We start from the raw sequence: 27,444 nt of genomic DNA on the forward strand, positions 1-27,444 counted from the left end.
TGGATGGTGGAAGGAAAAGAGGCTGAACACTGCAGACCACAGAGGCACAATTAGCCTGAGCTTTATTGATGCAGTTCAAAACAACCCCCCCCCTTCTTTCCTCCTCCTATTCAGTCTCATTCCATTCCTCCTTCCTGCACTTATTCATCACCGGCACCTTAACTCCCTTGATTTTATTGCTCTTTTTGCAGCCCCTTCATTAAGCTAATTTGAGCTTTCTTGCATCTTTCGCAATCCCTATTCAAGCCTCCTCTCTCCCTCTTCTCCCCCTTCTGTCCATCCAGCTCCCCACATTCATCTTCCTGTTGCATGTTGTGCAAGAATGGTGTGAACTTTAAGTGTGTGTCCATGCATACAAATGGCGTTAAAGGTTTCCAGTGTCGATGCATGATGCCTTCTCTTTTTTCGTTTCAGGAAGAAGCAGCAGATTTTCCCTGAAGCTATTGCTATCGAGGATAAAATAAAATACTCGTCTCTTTTTCTCTGCCGCGTTCCAAAGCGACAGAGAAGCTTCCAGAAAACAGTCATCGCTGGCTGCAACGCAGCTGTGGAATAGCCCTGGCCCCCTCCACTCCCACGCAGGCTTTCCAGGAATACACGGCACAGAGTCAAACGCCGGACCGCAGTGCACAAACACACACACAAATGGACACACGCACACACTGGCTCCAGCAACTTGAGTGCATGTGTGAGAGGAGAGCTTTAGAGAGACCGTGTCACTGCATGCGCCAAGCTCTCCAGCACAGAGGTGATACTGACAGAGAGCACACAACACTTCCTGCTGTAACGCCAAAAAAATAAATGAATCTTATGAAACTGCCAACATATGTGTGTATTACGCAATTTGATATACATAGGCTCTTGCAGCCAGGTACCAAGAAAGTACTGTTTCTCTCACCCACACACCCTAAATATGTTTCAGCAGCACACACAAATAAACACACAGAGCACAGTCAGAGGTATATGTGAGCTGGGGCCATGCCAAAGGGTGCTGTATGAAAGGGCCTATATATACGGCAAGGCTGGGTGACGCCAGTCTGTCTGTGCGTCCGTCTTTCACATACAGTCTGGCCCCATAGTGAGAGGACGCCACTAGTATCTCACCCTTTATAGTTCCCTCAGTGGGTCTGTCTCTCTGTCTGTCCATTTAGTCGCTCTATAGGCTCCCGTTGCTTGTCAGTCTGACCATCTATCTCCACTAAGCTGAGGTAGCTTCCAATAATACAGTCTGATGCTGGTCTATCAGTATATATAGAACTTTGTGAGAGTTAAGTGGGAAAAGGTCAGTGATGTTGACATTTTCTCAAATGTCTCTTGGATGCCCCCAAAGGCAAATGTTATGTCTAAGTATTTCTGGGCTCTGCACCCAATCAGTATTATCTTTCTTTATATCTAGACAGCTTTGGTTCCAATTCAAATACCAGGAAATGAAGTGCAACCTTACCCATGCACTGATCACTGCTCAGGCATTTTGAGAATGTAAAGCTGCAGCGCCAGCTTTGGAAAACCCATCTAATTTATAAAAGAAAAGGTCCCACTTTTTTTTCTTTTTTTAAATTTTCCATAGTTATTTTACTGCTACAAGAATCTTATGAGGACAGTATATATCAGTGAAGACACTAAGGTGATATTAGTCTGTAGGTTCTGGACTGTTGGTCAGAGAGCCAGTGACATTTTTCACCTTTTTCTGACATTTTATAGAGTAAACAATTAATCTAAAAATAATAATCGATATAATAAGCAATCAATAATCAATAGGGCTGCCCCTTCTTAGTCGATTAGTTAATATATCAGTCGTTTTGGTCTGAGTCGACTAAGATTTCTTCAGTAGATTAGTTGTTTTTTATGCTTTTTTTCATGCTGAATGACTTAATTCTAAGAAACTTATGAGCACATCTCTTGTAGACACAAGATTTAAAGTGATGCTTTTGTGATTCGTTGTGGAGAAACTCAGTTTTACAGATCTGTAGATCAATCAATTAGACGACAAAAGTGTTAGTTGACTAAGAATTTCTATGGTCGAGGACAGCCCTATTAATCGATAATGAAAATAATCCTTGTATTTTTTCTCAGAATTTGCATTTAAGGAGCCTGAAGGGAGTTTACATTCTACATTAAAAAACTAAAACACAGTGGGCATTTATAGGCAGGTTGGAGTATTTTAAAACTCAATATCTTTAGGTTTGACTACTTTAAGGTCAGCAAAATAATTAAATAAATTAAATGGTTCAGTTTTTCCCCACTATAATTTAATACCCATCAGTGTGGAGAAGACTTTGAAACACTATTTAGACCTTAATGTAGGGCTGGAACTAACAATTTTCATTATTGATTAATCTGTCGATCATTTTCTTGATTAATCGATTAGATGTTTGGTCTATAAAATGTCATAAAATGGTGAAAAATGTCGATCAGATGACATCCTCAAATGTCTTGTTTTGTCCACAACAAAATTTAGTAAAGACACCAGAAAATATTCACCTTTCAGAAGCTGGAATCGGATAATTTAGACCTTTTTTTCTTGAAAAAAACTACTCAAACTGATTAATCAATCATCAAAATAGTTGCCGATTTATTTAATAGTTGACAACTAATCAATTAATAATTGTAGCTCTACCTTCATGTGTGAAAATATGTCTAAATTTGGCTTTTTTTGTGTGTGTTATTCACATAGAGAATCAAATATAACAACCTAAAAAAGAGAAAATCATTCATTGTTTGAACTGTTCAACAGTCTGCACATCCATCCTGTGACCGGTATGTCACAAAGGGACACTGCTTAGTGAAGCACTGATATGTGAAACTGCTGCGGACGGTGGGACTATGACGCCACCTATTGTTAACCAGAAATAATACATCGCTCATGTGGAGAGAACAGACCAGCATCTCCCCTTTCTCATTCTCTCTCTGGGGCTGCAGCGTGCTGGGCCTGAGGAGCAGTGATGAGAGAAAGGCAGCAGGCAGAGGTGTAGCCAGGCCGTCACTGATGTCCTGTTGACTGGTATGCAGGCTGGTATTGCTGGCATGTGAATAAAGGCTTTGCACCAGTGATGGAGGGGAGGATAGAGGATTAAAAAAAAAAAAAAAATAGAGGAGGTAAGGAAGGAGAAGGAAAGCAGCGTGGATGCCTCAGTGACGTCTGGTATTGCTGGTATGTGAAAGACATCGAGGGCATGTAATGAATGGAGGGAGACGAGGAGGAGCAAGGCCTGTAGTGGTAACAAAACCATGAGGGCGATTTGTTGAGCACCCGTATAGGATCCTTTGTGAAGAAACACATTTAAAAGCTTCTGGGCTTGTTCCTCAAAGCATACTTTCAGTGAAGAATAATAAATCCCAAAGAGAAGACTCAACCATCAGTGTTTCTTTAGCATTGAATGACTGCAGCATGCAACCACCGATAACTCATGTCTTGAATATCCAAATTACCCTCGAAACTTCACTCGAAAATATAAAAAAAGACTGTGCCTCAGCACAAAGAACAGGACTATTGATCTCTGTGTCTGCCTCTGGCTGGTGGTGGACTGGTATTGCTGGTTTAATACTGCAGCCGCTTGATACAGTCATGTGATACTGGACTGGAAAGAGCCGACAGAGCCCGGTGCACACTGGGAAGGCCTGCAAGCCATGATTATGCAACAACAAAATCTGATTTCATGCTCATTGGAGCTCTCTTGCTCCCTCTCTCATTCTTCCTCTTCTACAGAAATCTTTCCACTTCCTTCCACTCACATGACCTGCTAAAATCAATATGATTGACCAAACACAGTTACCTAACTGCTGACAGGTAAGCATATTTTTCCCAGTAGCATATAGCACATCCCTGCCCATATGGACAGTATTGTGAATTGGACATGTGCTGCCCTCTTGTGGTAAAATTCTGTTTACAGCAACCTATCAGTTATCCCTGAAGTCAAGAGCTGTGGCTTACCAAGGTCTACCAAGGTTCGGAAGAACATCAGGATATTAAGTTCACGGACATTTCAGTAACTTTCAAGGTCATTTATAGTTAATTTCCTTTATTAGGATCCCCATTAGCTTCTTCAAAACAGAGGCCTTCCATCACACACCAGAACTTTCAAAGTCCTATTTGGGGATTTAAAGCACCCACAAGTGACATCACAGAGGCCAGATTGTTTTTAACATCATTAATATTGTGGCCAAATCAGTGCAGATCTCTGTCAGAGGTTCACAGACTTCAGGCGTATTAATAGATTTGGTGTCATTAAAGAAGCTCTATTATTTTTCTAAAGAAGTAGTTTCATGGCTCTTCATTCATTCAAGTCTTAGATCAGCGAATGACGCAGGAATGGACGCAGACAGATTGCATTAGTCAGTAATGGATTCAGTAGGGATTTTCTATTTCTTATTAGAACTAAACTCAACATGCTACTGTCCCAGATGGTATTATTTAATGCAGCTAAGCTAAAGAAAAACTATGGATCACAATAAACTGTAACCTCAAGTCTACAACAATGTACAACTATGTGTGGATTTTTATTTTCAAAAACCAACAGCTCACTGTGACTAAAACATCCTAAAAATGGAGCTTTCTACAGTCATATCCCTGAATGACAGATGCAGGAAAAAACACACCACAACCTCACTTTTAGATCGTTTTCTCAACGATTTATAAAGCAGCGATAACGTGACCCGTCCTGATCCGCAAACACTGACAGCAGCACGCTGTGAACGACGTAGATCCAAATCCAAAAGATATGAAAATGTAAACTGACGTTTCTTTTAATGTATTCAAATCTCCGGACTCGTCGTTGAGTGAAAACGTCACAGCAAGCGTGCATTGAGCACATGGAGCAGCTCTGAGCGGATGTTAGAAAAGTCCATGGCCAGGTAGCGAACATCCTGGAAACGGTTCCTTACCCTCATGCACACACACACACTGCTGAAGTGTGCACTCCACAGCTGCAGGCGGTTATGCCAGCTGGTATGTGCAGTGGCGTGTGTGAAATTATCCAGTCTCTGCACAGTTTTTTGAAGAAACCAGTGACCTCTAACCACCTTTGACCACAGCTGCTCACCTCTCAGCTATTAGAGATGCACTTCAAATAGATAACTCTAATATACCAGCTTCAGTGAAGGTCTCATTGTAATATAAGGCAAGAGGAAGTAATATATGACGTGGTCGGCTGCTAGGAGCAAAACAGAGAAGAAGCACAATGAAGAATTCATGTGCGTTATTAAAGTTTCTGAGGAATAAATGTATTAAAGGAAAAATCCACCTTAAATCGTGATCACATTTACCATTCCTGTTGATAACTGCAAACGATAATAGTACATGGCTTGACATCACATCAATTTCCCAGAGGCCACTTCACTACACTGTCGAATTAACAAATCTCAAATATGGCACAAAGGCTAATTAGCAGTATTCAGGCAGGCAGTGCAGCTGCACAGAGCCAGAGTGGTTATCGCTGACGGCGGAGGGTACACGTTGACTAAGCCAGACGGAGGAGACCGAAAGACAGAAAAAGACACGTGCGGTTAGAGCTCACGTTGTCGCTTTCTGATAAACCGCGCAGAGTGACAAGACGCCCAGTTGGAGCCCGCATGAGGAAGGCGGCACTTCCTGTGTTTGTGCATCTCACTGTTTGCTTTCCCTTCAGCGCCAACGAGTGACGAAGACTTCCTGCGAGCTCACTGCTCCAGACTCCCTGGCCTGGCGGAGGGAGGCAGAACAATGAGGAGGAAAGGAGAGTACGTTACAGTACAGGGAAGGGCAGAGAGGGAGATAAAGGAACAACACACACACACAAGCAAAACGCGAGGCCATATGCAAACAGAGGCACGGATACAGGTGTACATGAGGACACACACACACACACACCCAGGCCAAACAAGCAAACACGCAGTGAGGCAAGCACAGATAACTGCAATAACATCAACATGAAAAAGGGGAAGCACAGAGACCAAAAAAACACCTCAAAATGTTTGCTTCCGTCATTCAGGCAGCGTCAGACTACACCAAACCTCACTTCAAAAATATCAAACACAATGTAGCAGAAGGCTTCACTTTTCTTGACAATAAAGAGATCTACTACTACCACACAGAGGTTATGTGATTATGACAAAAGTCCAATCTGCGTGCGCTGTATTTCTGCCCCCTCCCCTCTTCAGGCCCTGAGCAACACATGAACTCAACAGAGCGGACCAGAACCCCTGACCTACTGTTCCTCTATGAGAGGAAACGGATGTGGGGAACGTCTCATTGTCTCTCACTCGCACACGAAACAAACCTGTAAACTGACACATCAACCAAAAGGCTGAGGACAGAAACAGCTTACAGAGCGGATATCCAGCACACCACTTATACACATATAGCCTCACCCAGAGCCATACATAGATAGATCTTTACTATTTCTATCTGTCCCTCTTATCAAATCCTGGCTTGTGGAGTAAAGTCAGGAAGGTCACAATGACTCTGTATTGAATGTGTCAGAATACATTTGATGATTAAAAGGGGCACCCATCATGGCTTGGGCTTTGAGACTACACAGTTATATCAGACAGCCTGCGTTACTACCTGGGGTGTGGCTTGTGAAAGAGAAGCAGGGGAGGTCCAATGAAAGATGCAATCGAGTTGCATTATGGGAAATTTAGGATCCAGCGTTTTTAGAGCTTGATGCTTACTTGGGACTAAAAACAGGATAACTCAACCATTGCTTGTTTTTGATTTTGTTTGTTATTATTACTCAAGGACAAAAGTACAGAAAGGAACAGAATAGCAAAACCACCAGTTGAAAACAACAAAAATAAATTAAAAAAAACATGTTTTAGAAAGTTTGACTAGTCCCCCAATTGGAAGTGCAATACCATATTGTTGGAGTACTCCTTTAAGAGCTGGTTTGTCAGTGAAATCTTGCATTTTCATTGTAAAATGGCAAAAAAAAAATAGACAACGAGGGGAAAACAAACCACAGTCGTCCTTTCTGCGTTATTACCTGGAGTCACTGGATGTTATCTATTGTTACCAGGGCTGTCAAAGTTAACGCGATAATAACGGGTAATGCAAATTTGTTTTAACGCCACTAATTTCTTCAACGTATGAACGTTCATAGTAGCAAGCTAGTCATACTAGCCTGTCGTGAAGGAGGCTAAATAACGCTCCAAACATGCGCTAAATTTTAATGAGGAAAAACTGGCATGGCCAATTCCAAAAGGGTCCCTTGACCTCTGATCTCAAGATATGTGAATGAAAATGGGTTCTATGGGTACCCACGAGTCTCCCCTTTACAGACATGCCCATACATTTGCATAAAGCGAGCATATTTGACCACTCCTATGTTGATAAGAGTAATAAATACTTGACAAATCTCCCTTTAAGGTACATTTTGAACAAATAAAAAGAATGTGTGATTAGTTTGCGATTAATCCTGATTAACTATGGACAAACATGCGATTAAATATTTTAATCAGTTGACAGCCCTGGTTACTGTACTTCCAAAGGAACACAATATATCAGATATTGCAAAAGAGAGCAGCAGATCGTCACATTTGAGAAGATAAGGTGACTAAACCGATTCATGCATTATCAAAATAGTTGATAGTAGCATTGTTGCAGCGCTATTGGGATTCCTGGATGTGGCTCAAATATGCATCTGAACTAAGGATTCCTCTCAGCATTCAATGCCTCCCTATCAGACACATCAAACCACAGAGGGAAATTACAAAGCCATTTCAACTGCACTTTTAGAAACAGGTATGTTTTGACATGTGGTTATATTAGTTATGTAAATGTGACTAAGTCAAGCTCAAGGCTGCAATGCTGCACACAGAACAAGCAGCACTGTCAGTGACGATGACAAGCATTAACTTGTTGCATAATAATTAGACAACACAAGAGAATGTTGTTGGCCGCTTCTCAAAAAGCCAAGCACAACCGGCACTGCTCTGCAGAGGCAACATGTAGGGAGGACCCGAGGATGGAGAGAAGGGCCGAGTAGCAGAGCAGAGGAGAGACGAGGGAAGATAAAGAGAAACAGTATGCAAAAGACAGGAGGTCAGGAGTCACCGTTCGCTTCACAGATCGTCTCCCTCCATCGCTCTTCATGTAGGCTAATCTCTTCCATCTCACCTCCCCGAGCTGGCCAGCTCACTTAGCCTCATTTAACCAGCTAACGGCCGGTAATAAATCAGCAGCACACTCCTTTCACCTCTAATCTGTAGTAGCCTGTTCTGCTCCGCACACTCCCCCTGATATATGACTCAGTCCACTCGGGCTTCCAGTGCGAGGCAGCTACTGTAGGTGGAAAAACTCTGCTGGGAGTACGGGTCAGACAGCAAGCCGAAAACGAGACCGGAAAGTGAAAATTAGAGATAAAAGGATGAAACTGGAAAGAAAGGGAAGGCAGAACAGACTCGGACTGCCATTGTTCACAGGCTGGAGTTTAGATGACTTTTCATCAACATCTCTGTCAATATCCTCGTCTTGTCGTATGTCTCATATTTTAGATTTATAAAAATAAAAGGCATGACTTCTTAGATCCAGTAATATGAAAACAAAAATTTGGGCTGAGTATCATTTGAAGAGTTTTAAAATTGGTGCCGATACGGTTTCGGAGTTCCAATAGAATTTTTTTTTTCAGATACCGTTGTTTGGGAAATATACACGTTTGATTCTTTTTTGCCCAATGCATCAATGTTGAATAAATAACTCTGCATAATTGAATATAGTCTAAAGTTAGCAAAAAGTTTAGATTTAGGGAAATATCTGATCAAATAATAAGTAAACAAGCCTATGAATCTGACAAAACATTCAATGCTAACTGTCAATATTTGACGTTTGTATACTTATTATGTGTTTGATTTGTTAAAGTTTTTACTGCTTTTTAAATTATTATTGTATATTGACCTGAGTACTAGATTTCATTCCCTTTCAAGTATCAACATGTTCTGAAATGACAATAAAACTTCCTTGATAAACTTCCCTTGAAAGCTACTACGAGAAACTTTAATTTCGTGTTGATTTTGGGGGTCCCTGCGGACAAAAGTGGTAGTGTTTCAGAGCACCAGAGTCCCTTTAGAAAACCTCTAGTTTTACTGCAGCAGGGTCTCACAGTCGGCCCGGCACAGTCCTGGTTCTGGTTCTCCCGTGCCTCCCCCCCCTCTGCTCCTGGCCGGAGGAGGAGCCGCTGCTGCCGAGCTCGGAGCTCTCCACCTCCCGTCGGAGCTCCGACTGCAGGTTGAAGGCGGCAGCAAAGCCGGATCTGGGTCAGTCAGCGGTGGGCCGGTCGCTGCATGAACCTGCATGATTGTGTCTGAATGCGCGTGGAATCCGACCCTGTGACAAGCATCAATTATAACTATATAGAAATATCCAATCTTCTCGCTGATGGACTTGTTTACTTATGTAGGTCATATAGAGGCGTTAGTATTAAATTGAGACGGTTTCATAACCAGTTAAAAGTTCCTCACAGTAACTTTAATGCTACTGATACAACAGTCTGTATTCAAAACTACTGAGGTTTGATACCCAACCCTGAAACTAACATGCTAACTAAATGACTTTGACGTTTAAAAAAAACAAAACTCAATAAAATCCAATCCCACAGAATCTTACAGTGCATAGCTTGTTAGTTAGCTTGCTAACTCTTGTTTAGTCTGTCAACCACCAATTACCAAATTACTTTTGAAGTATCTGAAGACACTGGAGAAACCGACAGATACAGTACGCCTGTCACTTTATGACTTGTAATATGTTATACATTTCAGTGAAACTCTCGTGTTGACAGATTGAGTTTGACGTGATGGTGAGAAGAAAGTCCTTCCTCCCTTTCCCTGGCTTCCTGGATTAAACTGCTGGCCTCGCTCCCACGCCTGTACTCCTCATAATACCCCGTGTTTACAGCCAGTCTTAAGCGCAGCTAGCTTTTAACCTACAGTAGCTCCTAATGCTACCAGGCTGTTGGCTCGGTGTTAGCATTTGTCACGAGCCGCCCAGCTCAGAGACCACCGGTGATTAAAAAGGCTTTTAGAAAGGTCACGTTTAGCAGGTCTACGGCTGGGAGCGCACAACAGAGAAGAAAAGGCCACTGTTGTGACATCACGCCAGACAGCTGTGTATGCAAGACCTTGACTGTGTTATAATGAAGTACTGTGTGTGTGTTTTTATATGAAGAGTACGGCACACGGATGGAGCATGTTCCCCAACGTGGCCCGCTGTAAGCCCTCAGTCAGTCAGACTTATCCGTGTTTACGCACACACACTTCCTCAAGGGGGTATCAGAGGCCTTATAGGGGTCAAATCCTCTGTTGTGTGTCTTGTGTTATTGTGTTGTGTCCAGCCTTGAGCTGTTCTGCCTCGCTCCCGGGAGGCCCAGTCAGCAGCTCCCATACAGTGACCCTAACCCAGCAGCGGAAATCAGACGACCCTGAACACCAGCTCCCTTCTCTGCCTGCTCTCCCTTTGCCTTCATTCCAATTTAGTCAAACTCTTCCCTCAAAACATCTCCCTCCTCCTCTCTCTCCCTCCTCCTCCTCCTCCACATCCTTTTTTAGATGTGAAGCACCTCATGGAGCTGGCTCGTGACACGCTCACAAACTTGCACAGTCATTTTGAGCAGGCTGCAGAAGGCTGTCCACTAGGGGTGGGAATAAAAATCAATTCACCTAAGTATCGCAATTTATTTTTTACAATTATGAAATCTATTTTTAAATGCCAGAATAAATATAAGTGCCTCACTATAGAAGGAAGTTACCGCTTTTATTGTTGTAGTCCGAGTAACTGGACATCATGTCCATTTCAAGACCAAAACAAAGCCGTAGTGAGCCAAAACCATGGATGTATTATTAGAACGAGAAAGCAGAAAATGGCAGAGGGTCTGCATGGATAGTTGGATATGACCTGCACCCTCACATTTTAAATCCAAAGTGGAAAACACTACACATACAGTAAAGTATGGAAATACTTTGGGTTTCACACATTGCCAGGAAAAGCAGCGCTAGACATGATGGCTAAAGCTGCATGCGAACTCTGTCATGGACAGGTAACGTTATCTTACTGCGGTAACGTGTGGTCAAGTCAGCCGTCACTCTCATCTCCGTGGTCAAATCAGCCGACACTACAACCGTAGAGCACCCATATACTGACATTTATGTTAAATGCATTGAAACGGCCCCGATGGAGCTGACCGTAGATGTAAAGAGAACGGAGCTGATGGGAGAGCTGGCGAAGGACTTGGCAAAGTTAGAGGAAGTATACATGTGTGACTACGTCCGGTTTTCTGATTTGTCTCCAACTACATACAGATATCAGTGTATGATTCAACTTTTCCCCATGGTCTAGTGTTAAAAAAGTTGACAAAAATCGCAATAAATCGTAGTATCGAATCGCAATACTTGTAGAATCGGAATTCTTAAAAATCGCAATACATAGGGAGATAGGTGAATCGTTCCAGCCCAGGTATCCACGAGGTGGCCTGTGTTAGATCTGCAGATGTAGAAATGTTGCATCCTAAAAGCAAAGAACACCATAGCTGCTGTAGTTTTAAAATGAATTAATCATGTCCACTAAATCTGTAAGTCTAAACTGCTGCTGCTGTTATTTTCCCTGCTGATAGGTGGCGCAGTTTTGAAACCTCAGCAGCACTAAGTGATATCGGCTGGGTGTGGATTTGGGTGTTTTGCATCAATTACAGTGTGTGTCCTTCCTCTAAGATGATCCCACATCAGAGCTACACCCTCCTCCCTGCTCTCTATCTCTGTCCACATGCTTTCTCCCTCGCTTGGCTGTCATGGTGGCAGGAAGTTGAGGAGATGTACAAGCCGCGTGGGCAGATCAGAGCCATACGGCAGGGTTGTCAGCAGACACATATGAAACATATGCTGCGGCTGGCCTGTCAGCTATTAAGCTCTATCTATCGCCGTCTCCCTCTAATCTTACCGCCTGCATTGCCGCTGTTTAATTTCTCGCCTCGACCGCATCCACATGTGCTATACGAGTGTTAACACACATACAGTATGCAAGTACAAACACACACACACACACACAGGAAATCATTTTCTGTTGCTATGGGTTGCCGAACTTAGGTCTCCTCCTTGCATGCCTTCTGTTCAGTGATCTCTTGTTTAAACCTGTCCAACTAACCTCAAAAACAACACGCCTCGCCACGCCCTGCTCATGTATTACAGTAGTCAGTAACACCTGACACTTTTTAGTGCACCGTTTCTTCCTTGGCAGGTCAATTTTTCCTTCTTGGCTTTTGTTTTATTTTGTTTCCCGGCACAAGATTATCCTATGATACTGCTGCACCCTCCTTACTGATAGTGAAGATCATGATTACTGTATTGTTTACTGGTAATGTTAATGACCTGGGAATTTACCTTTCCCATACTCGTTAATTTATTGCTAGCCTCTCAAAGAGAGAAGCGTCAGCTAAGGAAACACCTTTGTGTCACTTAAAATCACATGAATGAGCCACAACAGACAATAAACGGACAGAATAAGAGACACACTGTACCCAGTTAACGTCTAACTGAGTTTAGAACAACTTATCTTGAGCTCTATTCCAGTACTTCCCAGTTGGTGAAGTAAAGACAACTCTTCACAGATTAAGTCTTAAGGCTCTGACACAGCAAGCCGTCGGTCGGCAGTCAGACAGTTTGGGGCCGTCGGTGAGCGTCCGTCAGCCTAGTTTTTGCAGTGTGTCCCGCATCGTCGGCTCATGTCTGCCCGTGTCTGAGTTTTTTCGGCCGATTCAGCATGTTAAATCGACGGCGCAGCTCGTCAGGGAAAGAAGTCACTCTGATTGGCTGTTTATCTTAAACAAATCAGTGCACGTGAAGAGAAACAAACGTGAGGAAATAGCAAGCCAACGAGTAAAGTCAAGAGGAAAATCACAGAGGGCTCTCATCATTCAAACACACAAATATTTTTACAACGACATTGAATCCATCTGTAATGAAGCTAAGTGGTGAGTGAGAGTGGTGTGAAAATGGTCAGTAAACGCTGTCTTGTTTCACGTATGTATCATAACAACAGCTTGTATAACCGCAGTCTTCGGTCTTTCGGTTTGGCTTTTTGAATGACGAATTCAGACAACCGCGACCTGCTGGTGTGGAGTTATTTCATCTCACACAGGCATATAACTTATGTGGTAGTTGTCCATCGGCTGTAGTCTTTGTGGTGTGTTCGAGTGCAAATCTTTGGCCAAGACAAAGGCGACATGAGGCAACACAACTGGTGGCCTTCGTCGCCGCTAGTTCTTTGATGTCAGGTTGGTGTGTCAGGGCCTTAAGAGGAGTAAACAAGGCAATCAGGATGCACACCACCCATGACATAATTCTTACTTCCTGTCCACAGCTGCTGAACAGGAAGTTCACAATTGAAAAAGGTCAAGAGCAACTCCCTCACTCAAAGTACAGTAGGACGTCTTCATATTCCCATCTATCATGTTCAGTATGAGGGCTCACATCATTATCTACACTTGACTATTTTTTCCTCTCTCCTTCCTGTCCTTTATTGTCCCGGGTGTTCTCAGCATGGGCTCCGCTGCAACTCCTGTAATCCCATTTAGAGAGGGTACCCATGACACAGGGCTGATCCATATACATGCACACAAACACTAACATGCTTACAAAAATGCAAGATTGCACACACACCTACACATACAACGTAACTGCCAGAGGGGAAGGGGTGGGATGTTGATTAAAGGGGGATAAAGAAAACAGCGGGATGCTGAGGAAAGAAGAACGTTTGAGAGTGAAAAAAATGAGCTGGAGGAGGAGGAGAAGGAGTACAGCCTCGAGTACCGAAATGAACTTGGCTCCCCGAAGCATGTGTGCTCTTAAAAGTATGTGTGTGTATGCTCGGCTTGCCTTTCCTGATGCAACGCAGAGATCTCTAATCCAATTACAGTTCAGACCAGCCTAGCGGCCTAGCCTCAGCCACCAAGGACAAACCGAGCTAGCTTACACCGACGCTAGCAGCCCACCGGCTCTGCACAGATTCAGCAGCTCACCGCTCAGCCGATGCCTCGCCCGAGGGTGCTGACCACATCCCAGTGAAAAATAAATGAAACCAGAATTAAAGGCCTCCTCCGCCAAGACAAATTAGGTCTCTTATCTCACTGGTTTGAATGAGGACCTGCTCTTCTGTCTTAAAGTTTTGGGAATCAAGATCCAGAGAAGCTCTCCAATGCATTTTTGTCTCTCTTTCTGGTGGCTTTCCCTCCCTTTCTAGCCTGCACACAGCTCCAAACTCCATTTCCCTCTCTGTGTCACCGGCGGCCGGGGCCCCCGCTGTTAAATCTCCCTCTCTGTCCTCCATTGCAGACCTCTGCTGTTTCTAATCTAGCTCTCTGACCCACGTCGCCTCTTCCCATTTATCTCCATATCTCACCTATCGCCTCTGCGCCACTATCGCTTCCCTCCTCCTTCCCTCGCTCTTATACCCTCACTTTCTATATTCTCATGCTGCTCTCTGCCTTATCAGCTGCCCTCTCTTCCTCGGTCTGCTCTTTCTTTTTCTCTGGTGTTTTCAATTTACACTGCTCCCGTCCCCCATCTCCCCCTTTTTTTCTCCTCTGGATTTCACATCCAAACTCAGTCAGGGATGTTGTCGGCCCCATTTGTCTGTTAGTTATCCGGACAACTAAAAAACTTGTGATCAGATTTTAAAGAAATCTGGTGGAAAACGACACATGATGCAATTAGGTTATAGTATTATAATAGAGGCGCCTCGCCTCGTCTGTAATAAAGAGAGAAGACTGAAGACTCTCAGAAGAAGTGATTCAGCTTTCATGAGGTATATTAAGCTTTGGGGAAAAACAAGCAGAGACACTAATTTCCAAAACTTATTATACATGTGCTTACATACTGCGCCACTTTATTTGGCTTTACCGCCCCGTTTACATCAAAACATTCAGCAGCTCTTATGATGAAATATAATGACACAGAAATCTTACACTTGCTTGGAAAAGGCAAGTGTAAATTAATAGATCATCTTCCCAAAGAGGAAATGGTGTCATTAAATGTAATTTATAGCCATAACTGAATCTTGAAAGACTGCAACCAGTCCTGAAATAAATGCAGCCAACTGTTCTGCAGAGTGTCCCTTGTGGGTGGACGGCAACAACAACCCTAAATCCTGCTGCAGGGGGTTCGACTTATTTTAGCTGATCTTAAGACAGCTCTGGCTGGCAGCGGTCCATGACTATGATACTCTCTGACAGAGCAGTAGCTGCTCCCAGGCCTGTGGCAGCCAGTCCTGCTGCTGCTACTGGAGGAACCAGTGAAGTCCAGTTTGGACCAATAACAACAGGGAGAGCAGCTGATTAGTCATGACTGCTCCTGCCCTCTGTCAGTCTTTTCTTTTCCCCCGTCCGTCCATCTGATGGCAGTGCCAGTTGTTTGCGCTGGGCAGGGCTGCCCAGAGCGTTACGAAAGAGTAAACACAGTCGCAGCATGGTGCCACTCTCCTGCCAAGTGAAATACAGGCAACACACACACACACACATCCTGACACCCCGGGCCACGCCAGGAGAAACACAACAGTGTGGCCGAAAAATAAGCAGAACATCAAACTGAAAGCGATAATAAAATGGATCTGAAGATTTATGGATCTCCAAATATACAGGCATATTATATAAAAAGAGGTCTATTGCGCACCTAAGTGGTTACCACACCATATGCATCAGAGGCTGCTGGTTAAATGTCAGCAAACTGTGCCGTTGAAATGCAGCCTATTCAAGCTTTTGAACAGGTCAGGACCCATTCGAGTGGGCGGAGAAGCTTCACAAGCGCAGCCAGCAGTCAGCTATTGAGTTGGGTTGCATTCGCAGCCTCTTGATCCATCCACAGTATTAAGTTGCACCATACTCACACAGCATGTACTGTCCTCAGGCTTTTGAAACCTCATCTTAGGCTCAAACATACTGGTGAAAAAGAGGCAAAAGCCCCACACCTAGAGTTTTTCCATCTCAGTTGCTCACGAAAGTGCTTAATACGGCCGTGCGTGCATTCGGATTCTCCAATTATTCACTTATGCATATTCAGTGAAAGGCAAACTGCAAAGTCATTCTGGTATCACGTTCATTTCTGGGCCTCTCCGTGTCTCCTGCCTCGGGGAGAGGGAAGGGAAGACAGGGAAGTAGAGAGGCGTCTCGAGAGACAAACCAGAGTGTACAGCAGTATTTACTCAGGAGTGTGTGAGTGTGTGTGTGTGTGTGTGTGTGTGTGTGTTCTTGTACCCAGGCTATTTGCTTCCTCAAAAAGGCATTCAATAGAGCCTTTATATCTGCCTCAATGATGCACACCGGTGTCCTAAAAACACATCATGATACAGCATTGTGTCTTCAAGCCGGGAGAAGGCTTACTTGAAATGTATTCAGACCTTTTCTCCAGAAACCAGCTAGTTGAAAACCACACTGCAACATGACGGTGCAATATTTCATATATTATAACTACCGCTGTCAAAGTTAACGCGATAATCACAAGTTAACACAAATTTGTTTTAAAACTGTCATGGCCATTTTAAAAATGGTCCCTTGACCTCTAACCTCAAGATATGTGAATGAAAATGGGTTCTATGGGTACCCACAAGTCTCCCCTTTACAGACATGCCCACTTTATGATAATCACATGCAGTTTGGGGCAAGTCATAGTCAAGTCAGCACACTGACACACTGACAGCTGTTGTTGCTTGTTGGGCTTGAGCTTGCCATGTTATGATTTGAGCATATTTTGTATGCTAAATGCAGTACCTGTGAGGGTTTCTGGACAATATTTGTCATTGTTTTGTGCCGTTAATTGATTTTCAATAATAAGTATATACATGTACATTTGCAAAAAGCAAGCATATTTACCCACTCCCATGTTAATAAGAGTAGTAAATATTTGACAAACCTTCCTTTAAGGTACATTTTGAACAGATAAAAAATGTGTGAATCATTTGTGATTAATCATGATTAACTATGGACTATCATGCGATTGATCGCGATTAAATATTCTAATCAAATGACAATCCTACTTATAACCAACTAACCTCAAATTACATCACTTAAGGAGGGCACTTCTGTATCAACTGATGAAGCTGCCAGTCGTGGTTGTTACTAGATCAACTACTTGCTCTAGGTGTCACCTTCCTGTGAAACCCGGAGTCATCGACACCTCTGAACTATGACAGCTGAGCTCTTACGGTGTGGCGACGACCCCGCTGCTCAGTTTTTCGCTCTGTTGTGCTACTGGGGAAGAAGAGGAGGAATCTGCTACCGTTGCCCCCAAAATAACAACGCAGATGTGATGAGCGGCGAACACCTCCAGAAGTCTGATGTCAGAGATGGGAGCTTGTTTGTTTAGACTCTGCCCCTCCAGCTCTGCTTTGCTTTCCACTGTTTTACTTCCTTCCCAAAACTGCACAATGAGGCTTGTACAATATTACTCTGCATATAGGCTATATCCTCCTACATGCTCAGCTCCAAATACAGATAACACCCTGCTAGCTTCTGTTGTTAAACATTTCCCGGAGAGGACCGAGGCCCGCCCTGGGCCTGTTCAGCGCTGCCTTGCTCTGTGCGGCTGAACAGTCCAGCTAAGGCAGCAGTCAAGCACGCAACCGTCTCTGCACATCAGCGTCCCGAGAGAAGGAGAGAGAGAGAGAATTAAAGGGAGAGAGAGAGAGAGAGAAACAAACCAAGCCAGGGAGTGAAAGACGGAGTGAGTTGGAGGGTTGAAAGTGACTAAGATGCCCTTTCTGGGGAGTAAACAAACCAACTAGCCTTCTTGTCATCCGGCCAATCCCTCAGCACGGCAGCACATCATGGTAGAATAGCCAGAAGCATGCTGCTGAGCCCAAGGCCAGAGTCCAGCTCCATTATTAAAGCAGGGTAGAGTCGATCTAAGCTTCAACTGGAAACTGAGGCACATAAACCAATGATGAGAGAAATATTAATCTCTGTATAATTGATTGCAATTCAATAGAAATTCCTAGGAATGCACCGATACCGACACTAGATCGCATCAGGCCGATACGGATTCAAATAGCTGGATCAGTGACAATGGGGCCGATCTATTCAATTCAATTTTATGTTCATATATACATTATATACTGTAATTTTAATGCCTGTTTAAGCTTTTACCAATTTGTTACTGCATTAGAAAGAGTTACATTTGAATTTTAATTCTTGTTAATCTTGAAGATTTTTTATCAAGTTACTTGTGTACAAATCATTATTGTAATAATGATTAATTTATATCTATGCATTTATTGGTCACATTTTGTTTTACAATATTAGGAAAGCAATGTTTAAGTCAAGCCTGCAGTTGCCTTACACATAACAGAATGATCCCAGTCACTTCCACAAAGTGAGGCATACAGCTTGTTAATTAATAACTGGTACCGGATCAGTACTCGGTGTCGGCCGATACCCAAAGCCCAGTTATCAAATCGGTATCAGGACCGAAAAAGTCAGATCGGTGCATCCCTAGAAATTCACTTCAATACTGTTTGAAACTTTTCATTTTTGTTGTTGAACCAACTGCATGGCAACATTGGAGGTGCAATATTAAGTGGCCTTTCTAATATTTTTTTAAGTAAATGCAGTTGGACAAACTACTATTTTGCAATTCTCACAGAGTTGAGTCAACGGCAACACCTTCAATTTTTCCGAGACACTGTGAAGCTTCACAAAAAGTTACAATAGTAGTTATTGCCGGACAACAAAATAGAGTGATACAACCATAGTGAAAAAGTATTTTGGGAACTCTAGTGAAAACAGAAAGGCTCAGGCCTCCACAGAAAGTCGAGTACAGTTTGATCAACAGCTCAACTCCAGTATTGACATGCGAAACTTAAACCTGTTAATGAATAAGTCATGCACCTAACACCATCAGTCAAAGGAAGTCACTTCGGGTGTAGTTTTTCTCAGGCTTCGGTGCTGTGGAGAGCCGACGTGTGTTGAGATACTGGGCTAACTGCCACCCACAACACGAGGCGAATTTGTAAACCCACATCGTCACTAAAAGGTTTGGCTGGCTTGCGTGGTCTTAACAAGTCTTGGCCTGGGCATGCCTTGGGTGTGTAGTCGTAAAGCAACTTTAGAGCCAGACACAATAAATTGATTCTTAATAGAGCAGGATTCTGACTGTGGGCTCTGACACACAGAGAGCCAACAGAAGCTGTCTTCACTATAACAGTAACAAGCTAGTTAAGAGGCTCTTTTTCCCTGGCGGCCACCGAGACCCTCTGCTAAGCTGACTACTACACTGACCTCAGGTCAGCCCTAATAACAGCACAGTGTACCAGAGAAACACAACGAATGATTGTGAAGCTAGAAATAAAGACAGCAAAGTCAGACTCCATCCCAGTCTAGACCACGCAACCAGGTGACAGCGCTGGTTAGTTTCTATTCTCCAGCAGGTGACTGCTTTGAGCCTCTGCGGTGCGAGCAGCGGAAACAGCCACCTGAACTGTGTGCAATAGTGTGTGTGTGTCTGTGTGTGTGTGTCTGCGTGAGTGTGTGAGCGCTGGAGATGGAAATAAAGCGGTGGGGTTGCATGAGGACAGTGTGCAAAATCCCCATTGGGAACATCTTCATAAACACAAGTCAGAAGCATAAAAGGGATGTTACTCAAACACGCAGACTCAGAATGAAACTACAACCACCGCCACCCAATGCTACCAGACTTTCTCATGCTTGAGATTCTGGACCGCATGTGGAGATCAGTTAATATGCAAATAGAGAGAGATTTCTGAGACTGATATATTTAGAAAGAATTTGTTTGAAAGACATCATTTCTGTAGACCATTTAACTGGAAGATGGTTGCTAGGAATCTGCTTCTATGTTATGGCATTTTAAATGTTTCATCTTTGTACTTGACAGTTACCTTTTTCCTCACTGGAGTTTGGTATGTTGAGTGCCACTAAATCCTACCATACCCTCGAGCTTCATCGGCAATCGGACACATCAGAGTTGATATATTCAGAACACTTTATTGCTGCGATCAGGAACAACATCCTGCACTATCCTCCTGCAGTAAATAGCTACTGTCAGACACCACAACACACTCCGTCTCCCACTGTAGAGGAAGTTCAGCAGCCTATAAGTGCTTCTTGTGAATTCCCCTTCTCTTACTGCCATCAGACCGAATCACCTGACGTTGTCTTAACTCTTGTTAAATCTCATGTCAACTGCAGCAGTTTCTGGTTCAAAGTCATTTTGACGTTTTCCAGAACAGACCTCATAGTTCTTTGAAGCAAAACGCCATCTGATTGAAGTTGCACTTGGTGACGTTTGAAATGTTTTGACACCGTTGCCAATATGATACCTACACGTATATTTCATCATCTATATAAACACATGCTTTTTTGATACCTTTTTTGGAGGAAGATAAACGTTTTTTTCTCTACACAAGAAACCAAACTTCTCAAACATATCGTATAATAACTTCACCAAAAATGCCAAAATAGTCTGATCGAAAACATAAATATACAAAAGAACTCCAAACCCAGCCTTAAGATAAATTTGCACGTCAATATATTTTTTGTTGCTTTTCTATTGTTTTTGTCATGAATACTTTCATGCAGAACGCGAATATTGCGCGGCAAAAAAAGCATTATCATTGTTTTTCCAGAACCAGGTCAATTTTCCGAGCTTTCGCGTCATGATTAAAGGCATCAACCAATCACGTTGTGCGAAACGGGTTGAGTTGCGCCTATATTTATGAAACAACAACACAGAGGCTCCGTAGTGCAAACCAAGACGATAAACGTTATTACTCCTTTCAACCTCGACAAAGAAAGCACAGACCAGATCCACTCCTTCCGTTCTTACCTTTTACAATAAAAGCCCAAGATATATAATATTCACAGGCAAGTATTTTGTATTTTTGTGTTGTTTATTCGTCACGCCCCCAGTGTGTAAAGGCATTTAGTCAAGCTTAGTTTTTTGTCATGTTCCAAACAAAAATCGCTCTCTCTAATACGAGAACCTGACAAATACAATAAACATCATGCCTAAAATGTATTACCCACAAAATGAGAGGATACAACAAGCAAGCCCTTTATTACTGGAATCTTTCATACCATTTACTTGCATTACTCCAATGATGCAGGATAATGATACGCTGCCGATACACCATTAAGTCGCAGGTGATGCAGTGCGAGCTACAGTAAGTGTAGCCTACATTAAATCTGACTCTTGCTCAGGTCAGGCAGCCTAAAACGCTGGCGCTCCATTTAGCTGCAGTAGTTTCCATTCTCTCTCGCTCTTCGTTGAGCATTACTAATCCATCACTCAAAAGCGAGGGGGATTAAACATCTGTCAAAGCCTGCCCATTTCACCCAGCAGGAAAAGACACATTTAGGCGTCGCACATCTCTCCGGTGATTTAACGTCCTGTCTGACTCTGCATCCGGACGAGTGAGGTCACTCGGCTCTGAAATAGTGCGCTCTGTCCAAAATAAATACAGTGAATGTAGTTTGCAGACACGTTCTTGCTTACATTTAAGCACATGCTGATACACACCATTACTAAGAGGTGCTATTTGTAGCTTCCTGCTGAAACCACAGGAAAAAAAATGTTCTTGTGAATTTGCCACCCACCGTAAGCCCTCTTATCATTGTCTCTATATCTCCTTTCCTCAATCTATCCACCATTAGTAGGCCGTCATCTGCTACAGACCTCCATTTGATTCCCTGTGGAGCTCCATCCTTCCTATCAACTACTCCACCCCTTCCCCCCATCTGCTAATATCCTCCATTTTTCCCCCTAATCAACCGTTCCATCAAAAAGCATTCATATCCCCCTCCTCCATCGGTCGAAAACCCACTGTCTCCCATTCCTCCATCCCTTTTAGATCACCCTTTTCCCCTCATCAGCCTCTCCCCTTTCATTCATCACGCCTTTTTCCTCCCTTCATCTGCACATTTCTCCCCAAATCAGCTGCTTTCACCACTCCATCTCTCTTTCTTCCATCATCCTCTCTCTCCTCTCCTCACTTCCTCTCCTCCATTGGTCCCGGCTGTGGCGTCCTTCACCCCGGGTCTGAATTCAGAGTGATTACACGCTTGGTTAACTCATTCATGGACTCCACTCTGTCAGTGACGCACGCTGGACGCATGCCCGCTCGCTTTGCATGCATTCAGCTCACATACACACCTTAACCCGCATATATAAACAGTAGGTAACGTGCAGCTTTAACATGAAGGTAAGCACAAATTCTTAGCATGCAGAAACGCCATCAGTCTTGGTCAGAGGGGAAAGGAGAATACATCTAAATAGAGAGCTGACAGTCAGAATACATTTTAGATACCCTACTTAACTTGTCATGAATAAACTATTTTAGTTTATATATAAGCATGACTCATTTTCTGTGAGGGTATATCGACGCAATGACTTATTTAAAGGGTGTCACCGCACAAAAAAAGATTCAACATCTTAGATTGAGAGTCAGTGTGAATTAATACCAACTACATTTAGTAACATCCATGATAATCCTGGCTGTGGCCTTCTCTTTTAATCGTTTGCAGTTCTTCTTTGCTCTCCACACCTCCTCTAACACCAAGACACAACTGGGTGTTGCTTTTGAATTCCTCACAAATCACTAAGCAAACCAGTTTAGACAACTTTTGGGTGAAAAATTATCATTATTTCACGGGAGTGACTGGAAGGAAAAGGAAGCTGAGGTTAAAACCTATGAATCATATTTACAGCTGAGAGAAGGGATGTAACTTGAGACAATTTCGATGCAGGAACCGGTTACCAAAACCAGGAAAACCAGTGTTGGAAACTTGAGAAAAAGAAAAAAGAAAGCTTTCAGAGACCAAAACTCCACAATTGTTTTTGGTTGCGACTACATCATGTGTTCAAGATTATAGCAATCTGTGTGAAATAGCCATGAAATAAACATGATAACTTTTCTCAGGGTCATCCAAATTTACTGTTTACCAAGATTTGATGAAATTTGTGGCAAAAGATGAGCGAGACCAAGATACAGGAGAACCAAACTGTTCCGGGAAAATTAGTTTTGCTCATACGCCTTACATGAAAAGGAGTTATAACTGAGAATGTTAACAGTTTTATAAGTGGCAATGAGCTGGTGTCTTCTGTTAAGCATTTTCTCAGATATCCTGCAGACAAACTAACAGAAAGACCAGTTGGACCAGAGGTAATAGTAAGTGAACACCAGCACTCTGGTTGGGGGGTATAGAGGGACTCCATCGTTATCTCACAGCCAAAATGTTCCGATGTGAAGAAACACCCCTGATAACACGCCACCACCCTTCCTCAGCCCCAATCGGCTCACAAAGTGCTGCGGCCAGCCAGCCAACCTGTCAGCCAAAAGAGAAATCTCACAGCGACACACCTTACTGTGCAAATCCAAACCTTTTGTGCTGCTACGCCAAAGACCTGATGTTCTCCTTTTTTGGAACGATATCTGATCCAACCACTGTGTTTCAGAATTAAGCATCACAGGGTGAAATTAAATCTTATGCATGTGCATGAAAATGTGTTAAAGCTGCAGTGGGTAGAAATGGAGCAAATATGATTAAAACAAATTATTTTTATGGTCACTATATCCTGACAGTAGTGCACGAGACAGGTAATCTGAAAAAAATCATGTGCCTCTGTGTCCTCCGGTGCTCCTAATGGCATCTGCAAGATTTCACAGACCAGAGGAAAACGACCAATCAGAGCCGAGCTGGAGCCTGCCGTCTCTGAGCAGCTGTCAATCACTCGCGAACTCCGATCAAACGGTCAAACTAGGCAGCGCTGATCAAATATGAATCAATATTCTGTTACTGTAATGCCTATTTCTCTTCTTGAGTGTTTTCAGAAACATCTTGTAGTGTACTGTTTCGCTGTAAAATGACAAAGTTTGTGACCCGGCAGCCATGTTGAGATCAGTTGAGGAAATACCAAGCACTGCCCACCAGCCGGAGCACAGCCAATAGGAACGCTCTCTCTCTCTCTCTCTCTGAAATGACCTGTGATTGGCAAAAGTCTGCACTAGATTTTTTAAAGCCTGAAAACAGAGCCATGAGGAGGTACAGAAGTCTAGTTATCTCTCAGAACACTTGAATTACAATATGCTGAAAGGTTATTATGGAATTTCTGCCCAATGACGCCAAAAGCATTCTGCCTACTGCAGGTTTAACATAGAAAAGAAACACATCGTGGACGGTGATTTCAGTCCCCTCCTTTACTTATAGGCAAATATGACCCAGACAATCTTTAAGTTTGCATAGCAAACAAATGTAAATGCAAGACAACACATCTGAGTTCTTAGATAGCAGACTGGGCTGGTCACTCATCACGTAGGTTAATCCTGAATACAATGGACTTGATGTTTGGCTGTATAGCAGGTGTCAGACTGAGACAGGTGTCTCATAGTACTGACCACCAGCTCTCACTCAAACCAATTACTCCAGCCGTCTCAAGCCAAAATATGATAATACTTTATTGTCAGACACAAAACACACCTTATGTTACTGTACTGTGCTCCTCGCCTTAGTGACAGATATATATTGAGTTTCAGTGAAATGAACCAACATCTCTATAATGTTTATTCATCTACCTATCTCACAAGTATGAGAGCTATATCCTCCCATCAATGAGCTCTGTGGTGTCCCCAAAATGCAGCACATTAGGTAACATTAAGTTAGCATGACTGGTTGGTCCCAGCAGCACCTTGCACAGGAAATAAACTCAAAACCGCTGCGTTAGCAACACTGACAGGCTGCTAACATTACACAGTTACACCATGTAAAAATACAATGCCAATTAGCATTGTAACAGAGAAATAATCCACCAAAACACAAATTTCCAAACTTTTCCCCCCCAGCTTATATCTCATCGTACTGACCACCAGCTCTCACTCAAACCAATTACTCCAGCCATCTCCAGCCAAAGACATAGTGACAAATCAGCATCATTAACTTCACCTGCACCATCAAGGCCAAAAAAAACAACACACAACACCTTAGGTTACTGTACTGTGCTCCTCACCTTAGTGACAAATATACATTGAGTTTCAGTGAAATTACACACTGCCATCAACCAACATCTCTGTAATGTTTATTCATCTACCTATCTCACAAGTATGAGAGCTATATCCTCCCATCAATGAGTTCTGTTGTGTCCCCAAATGCAGCACATTAAGTAACATTTAGTTAGCATGACTGGTAACTGGTCCCAGCAGCACCTTGCACAGGAAATAAACTAAAAACGGGGACAATAAAAGTATATCATATCTTATCTTATCTTAACATCAAGGCAAAAAAACACACAACACCGTAAGTTACTGTACTGTGCTTCTCGCCTTAGTGACAAATATACATTGAGTTTCAGTGAAATGAACCAACATCTCTGTAATGTTTATTCACCTATCTCACAAGTATGAGAGCTATATCCTCCGATCAATGAGCTCTGTGGTGTCCCAAAATGCAGCACCATTAGGTAACATTAAAGGTCCCATATTATAAAAAAGTGATATTTTCATGTTTTTTTTTATTATAAAGCAGGCTTAAATCCCATATAAATACTGTGAAAGTATCGAAACACTCAATCCACAGGGAAATACACACAGCCCGTATTCAGAAACTCTGTATTTGAAACAAGCCGTTAGGATTTCTACCAAATTGTGATGTCACAAATATACAATATTTAGATCCTTGACACAATTTTAAACGTAAAACATTCTAAATGTGTCCCAGTTTATTCCTGGTTGCAGTGTATGTGAATGTCATCAGCTGACAAGAAGTACACATGGACCCAAGCTGTTGACTAGCAATGTTAATGCAATTCTGTTGCAATTCCATCGCAATTCTGTCGAAATGCGTGAGTGTTTCAGACAGTGGGTAAATACAGGCATCTTCAGGTCGACAGTATGAGGAAAATAAAGGGTTTTTTTTAACATTAAAGCATGTAAACATGTTTTAGTAGAAACACAAAATACAAGTATGAACCTGAAAATGAGCATGATATGGGACCTTTAAGTTACTGTACTATGCTTCTCGCCTTAGTGACAAATATACATTGAGTTTCAGTGAAATGAACCAACATCTCTTGTAGTGTTTATTCATCTACCTATCTCACAAGTATGAGAGCTATATCCTCCCATCAATGAGCTCTGTGGTGTCCTCAGCATGCAGCACATTAGGTAACATTAAGGTAGCATGACTGGTTGGTCCCAGCAGCACCTTGCACAGGAAATAAACCTAAAACCGCTGCGTTAGCAACACTGACAGGCTGCTAACATTAGCCCCTAACGTTGCTGTGTTAATCATTCCTATAAATAGACAAACCTCTACAGACAGACATATTCTCCTCACAACCTAATCTGGGCGCTGCCACCACCGGTAGCTAGATAGATAGCTGCAGGCCACACAGAGAGATGCCCCAAAAACACCGCCTGGCTCCGGGTAACCCGGGTAACCAGCAGGCTGGCTGCAGGATGACAACCAGCTTAGCAACCACAGCTAAGCTAAGCTAAAGCTAAGCTACATGCTACCCTGCTTGTGTGTCTCTTATATTAAATGTGTTAAAGTGGAGGGTTTTTAACACGACAGTGCACCTGTGTAGAGCTGAGTGTGGTGCTGAATTAGCAGTCAGTATAGAGAAGACGAGAGGAGAGTGAAGCTGGCTGTAGGACACCATAGCTAGCTGGTCTGTACTCACCCCATTAACCAGTCCATGGCGCTGTGCTGGAGCTTAGCTTAGCTGACGATAGCTGGCTTGGTTAGAGGATGAATCCACCAGGAGCTGGAGCTGGAGGAGCTGGAGGCGACCCCCTTTGGTTGATCCAGCCACCACCACCACCACACCTCGCTGAGTCCCGTCTCTCTCTCTCTCTCCACCGGGGCCCGTGGCACCAAAACGCCGCTTAAACTTTGAGCGCTTGTCCTTGTTTTGATCCTCAGCTGCTGGCTGTAACACTCAGATCAGTGTGTTAGCTGGTTAGCAGAGGAGGAGAGCTGCATTGACTTTGAAGCACGGAGCTGGAGGAGAGGAGAGAGTCTGCTGCCTGGTGTCCTGGTGTCCTGGTGTCTCCGGGTGGTGGTGATCTGTGTGGCGCCTTGTCTCTGTTTGGGATGATGCCGCCGCTGCTGCTGCTGGTCAGACTCGGTAACCTCTGTCATGCAGCCTTGTATGGCTGCTGGCTGGTCTTACCGTGCTACTAGCTGCTGACAGCCTGAACCTCCACTGACTGGAGCTGCTGCTGCTGCTGCTTTCTGAGCAGAAGGCTAAAACCGGAGTCCGGAAGTAAACACACAGACCCGACCCACTCTGTCTGTCTGTGCTGTGCGTAAAATGCGCGTCACGCAGGGCTGGATGAACATGGAGGAGATGGTGGGATGATAGGTAGTGTAGGGAGCAAGTTATAGAGAAAAAGGTAATGTATTTATGTATTTATTTATTTATTTGCACATATATAAAACTGCACAAAATCCAGTCAATGAAAAAAAAAAACAAGAAATGTGTCAGGAG

The 27,444-nt window shown here is 43.2% G+C and overlaps 1 protein-coding gene across 1 annotated transcript in view; it reads right to left on the reverse strand.

The window, feature by feature from the left end:
- Positions 1–27,208, reverse strand: part of mob2a (MOB kinase activator 2a) — a 70,951-nt gene extending 43,743 nt beyond the window's left edge. Inside the window, exon 1 of the mRNA XM_074632197.1 lies at positions 26,635–27,208. Within this exon, the coding sequence (XP_074488298.1) occupies positions 26,635–26,651 (17 nt within the window). The 5' untranslated portion in view covers positions 26,652–27,208. The remainder of the gene's footprint in view (positions 1–26,634) is intronic.
- Between the last annotated feature and the right edge of the window lie 236 nt (positions 27,209–27,444).

Source organism: Sebastes fasciatus, chromosome 4, assembly GCF_043250625.1.
Source record: "Sebastes fasciatus isolate fSebFas1 chromosome 4, fSebFas1.pri, whole genome shotgun sequence".
Taxonomy (NCBI): domain Eukaryota; kingdom Metazoa; phylum Chordata; class Actinopteri; order Perciformes; family Sebastidae; genus Sebastes; species Sebastes fasciatus.